The sequence below is a fragment of the Paramormyrops kingsleyae genome, chromosome 9 (assembly GCF_048594095.1).
Source record: "Paramormyrops kingsleyae isolate MSU_618 chromosome 9, PKINGS_0.4, whole genome shotgun sequence".
Classification (NCBI taxonomy): Eukaryota; Metazoa; Chordata; class Actinopteri; order Osteoglossiformes; family Mormyridae; genus Paramormyrops; species Paramormyrops kingsleyae.
In genome coordinates, this window is record NC_132805.1 from 6,650,743 (window position 1) to 6,653,345 (window position 2,603).

Below are 2,603 nucleotides of genomic sequence, written 5' to 3' on the forward strand. Positions count from 1 at the left end.
GGACTTGCCCCAACAAGCATCACTGCAAATGATTTAACCAATAACTATATCTACAGTTGAGTGTTTTCTGACGTCTTATTGGCAGTTTGGTTGCGTACTTTACTACTGGTAAAACTGACTTACGCGAGGTCCTTCTTATGACGCAAGAGTAACGGTTTTCAGCAATATAGATGGACTTATGGTAGATAGATTGAAAAAAAAAACACTTGAATATTTCATACACTTAATTCACGGCGGGCTCTTGATTTATAGGGCTAAACCCAAATGTGGTCTGCTATTGTCCATCTTAGCAGCCCGTTAACGATAATAACATAAAGACGCATTCGTTTCTCATCGTTATGAATGATTACTTAACACCATAACGCGGTTTGCAAATATACAAGAAATTAAATATTTAACCACAATGCAAAAAATGTCATATAATAAAAAATCGTTTTTATTCAATGTCATACAAATAAATACAAACACAGTTATTTGGCTATCCAATTAAATCTGACGACCTATGTTATAGCAAAATCTCCTACATTTCGTCTTATATAAACTATTTGATCTAGACAATTGTCCCTGACGTCTTCATCGGTTGTACACTTCCATGTACTGATACACAGACTTTTATAAAGAGGTTTGTATTTGACAGCTGTACAATTACTTACAGTTATTAACATATTAAGTGAAAGCGATTTAATTATACCGTGGCTTTACGTAACTCCCGAAAGCTCTAGGCTATTTATCCTCGGCGCACGTACATCGTACTTTAAAACACTGGCTATTTCGAATCACGTCTGAACACTATAAAGCAGAATTCTACAAAGTTAGAAACGATACAAACAGTGATTCTAAACGGCACCTGAATATTACGCAAAAACATTTACAGTTAGGATAGCGGTATATAAAACAATTAGTTTTCATAAAAATAGACATCGTCCACATCATCTCCCATAAATACACGACACTCCGACTATGAAAAAGCTCAGCACTTATTTGGAGATTTCACTAAGAATTTAGACAAATATACTTGACCAAATATACTATGAAAATGATATATTCTAAGTATAATAGGGTTTTTCCACGTATAAGCCCAGCTCCGCGTTACTCATCTCGGTCTCCTCTGCTCCATTCCGTTCGGTAAAAATCCTGCGATAATAGGCACTGGCCATATGAGGGCAGCAACGCTCCACACAATTATTACTAAAGTCATGAAGCAGGCAACCAGAGTCGACTCAATAGGTTTACGGTTCTGTCTCCAGTTCTTATCCCCGTTCAGTTCATCCAAGCCAAACTCAAGGCAGCAAAAATTAAGGGAATCTCCCGTTTGCAGAGAGGGTGACCTGCTTTGCCCAAAGCGCCTGTTTCGCGCTAGACCGCAACCGACGCACAGACGGAATTCCTGCTGGCCACCGGAGACTCCGATGTGCTCGACGAAGACTGGTGAGACCACCCGGTTGAAGGCGGCGGAGAAGAAAGCCCTCCCGTGGTTGTTGATGGTGTACACGAGCACATCGCACTGGAAGCCGAACTGCTTGTCCCATCGAGCGACCAGCGAGGTGGGCCGGAGTCTTTGCACGCTGACATTGCAGACCGGCTGGAGCGACGTTTCGGACGAAGCTTCGCTTTCCTCCACCGATCTTTTAGAGTACCTAACGTCCACTTCCAGGTTCGCCAGAAACCTATTGGTGGAGTTGATCGGGGGGAGTAAAAGGTCTTCTTCGTTCCAGGCTTGAGACCAGGACAAGAGTGCTGCTGTGGTGGTCAGCGCCAGCAGAAGAATTGGAGAATTATTCAGCATGGCACAGCCTGCTTCTGCTCACATGGTGTTCCGCAGGCTGCAATGTAGCTGAGGAGGTGTCGGCGTTGCTTTCAGCGATCACAGCGCCGTGCGCGCACACACGCACACACACACACACAGAGCCACTCCCGCTGCTATGACAGCCCTGGACTTATCTGGTATGATGTGCTTAAACAGAACCATTAACGTGTTTACGCCGCACACGAATGTTCTCTCATTACCTTTTATTTTCTCGACACCTAAAAAGCCTAAAAGTGGCAGTATTCCTCTGAGGAGGGGAAACTAGTGACGCGAGCGGCACCTTTCACAATTCTCCATTCAACTTAGAGGTTCACCGACTGTACTGTATTAACTCTTGTCGGAGCTGTAGTATTACCTTTTGTTTCCAACGAAATATTATTATTATTAGACGTGTTCTGTAAATAACACATACTTCTGTATGTTTAAGGTGCTTTTTTCCCCCAAAAGGTTAAATCCCCCAAATAATTTGAAACTCTATAAAATTATGGGGTTACATTAGAGATATTTCTGCATCTTTTTTTTAAACAACGTACGCAGTCCAAGATTTGCGTTCAAACATAATATGTGTATTGTACAGTGTAATAGATTCTTTTTAAAATAAATAAAAACTGCAAACCTTGCACTTCGCGTCCTGTGAAGAATATCGTAGATCTAATGGAGAGGAATCTTATTTGGGGGGGGGGGGGGGGGGTATTCTGTTGAAATGCATTCTGTTAAAATTATTTTTTACAAGTCGATGATCATATTCAGAAAAACATTATAATAGTCTCCGATTATTTGTCGAACCTGGAGCGAC

At 41.8% G+C, this 2,603-nt stretch overlaps 1 protein-coding gene across 1 annotated transcript; it reads right to left on the minus strand.

The window, feature by feature from the left end:
- Positions 1–415: 415 nt before the first annotated feature.
- LOC111859984 (transmembrane protein 158) lies at positions 416–1,926 on the minus strand. The gene has a single exon (XM_023843216.2). The coding sequence runs from the start codon at positions 1,784–1,786 to the stop codon at positions 1,094–1,096; it is 693 nt and encodes a 230-aa protein (XP_023698984.1). The 5' UTR covers positions 1,787–1,926; the 3' UTR covers positions 416–1,093.
- Positions 1,927–2,603: the final 677 nt, after the last annotated feature.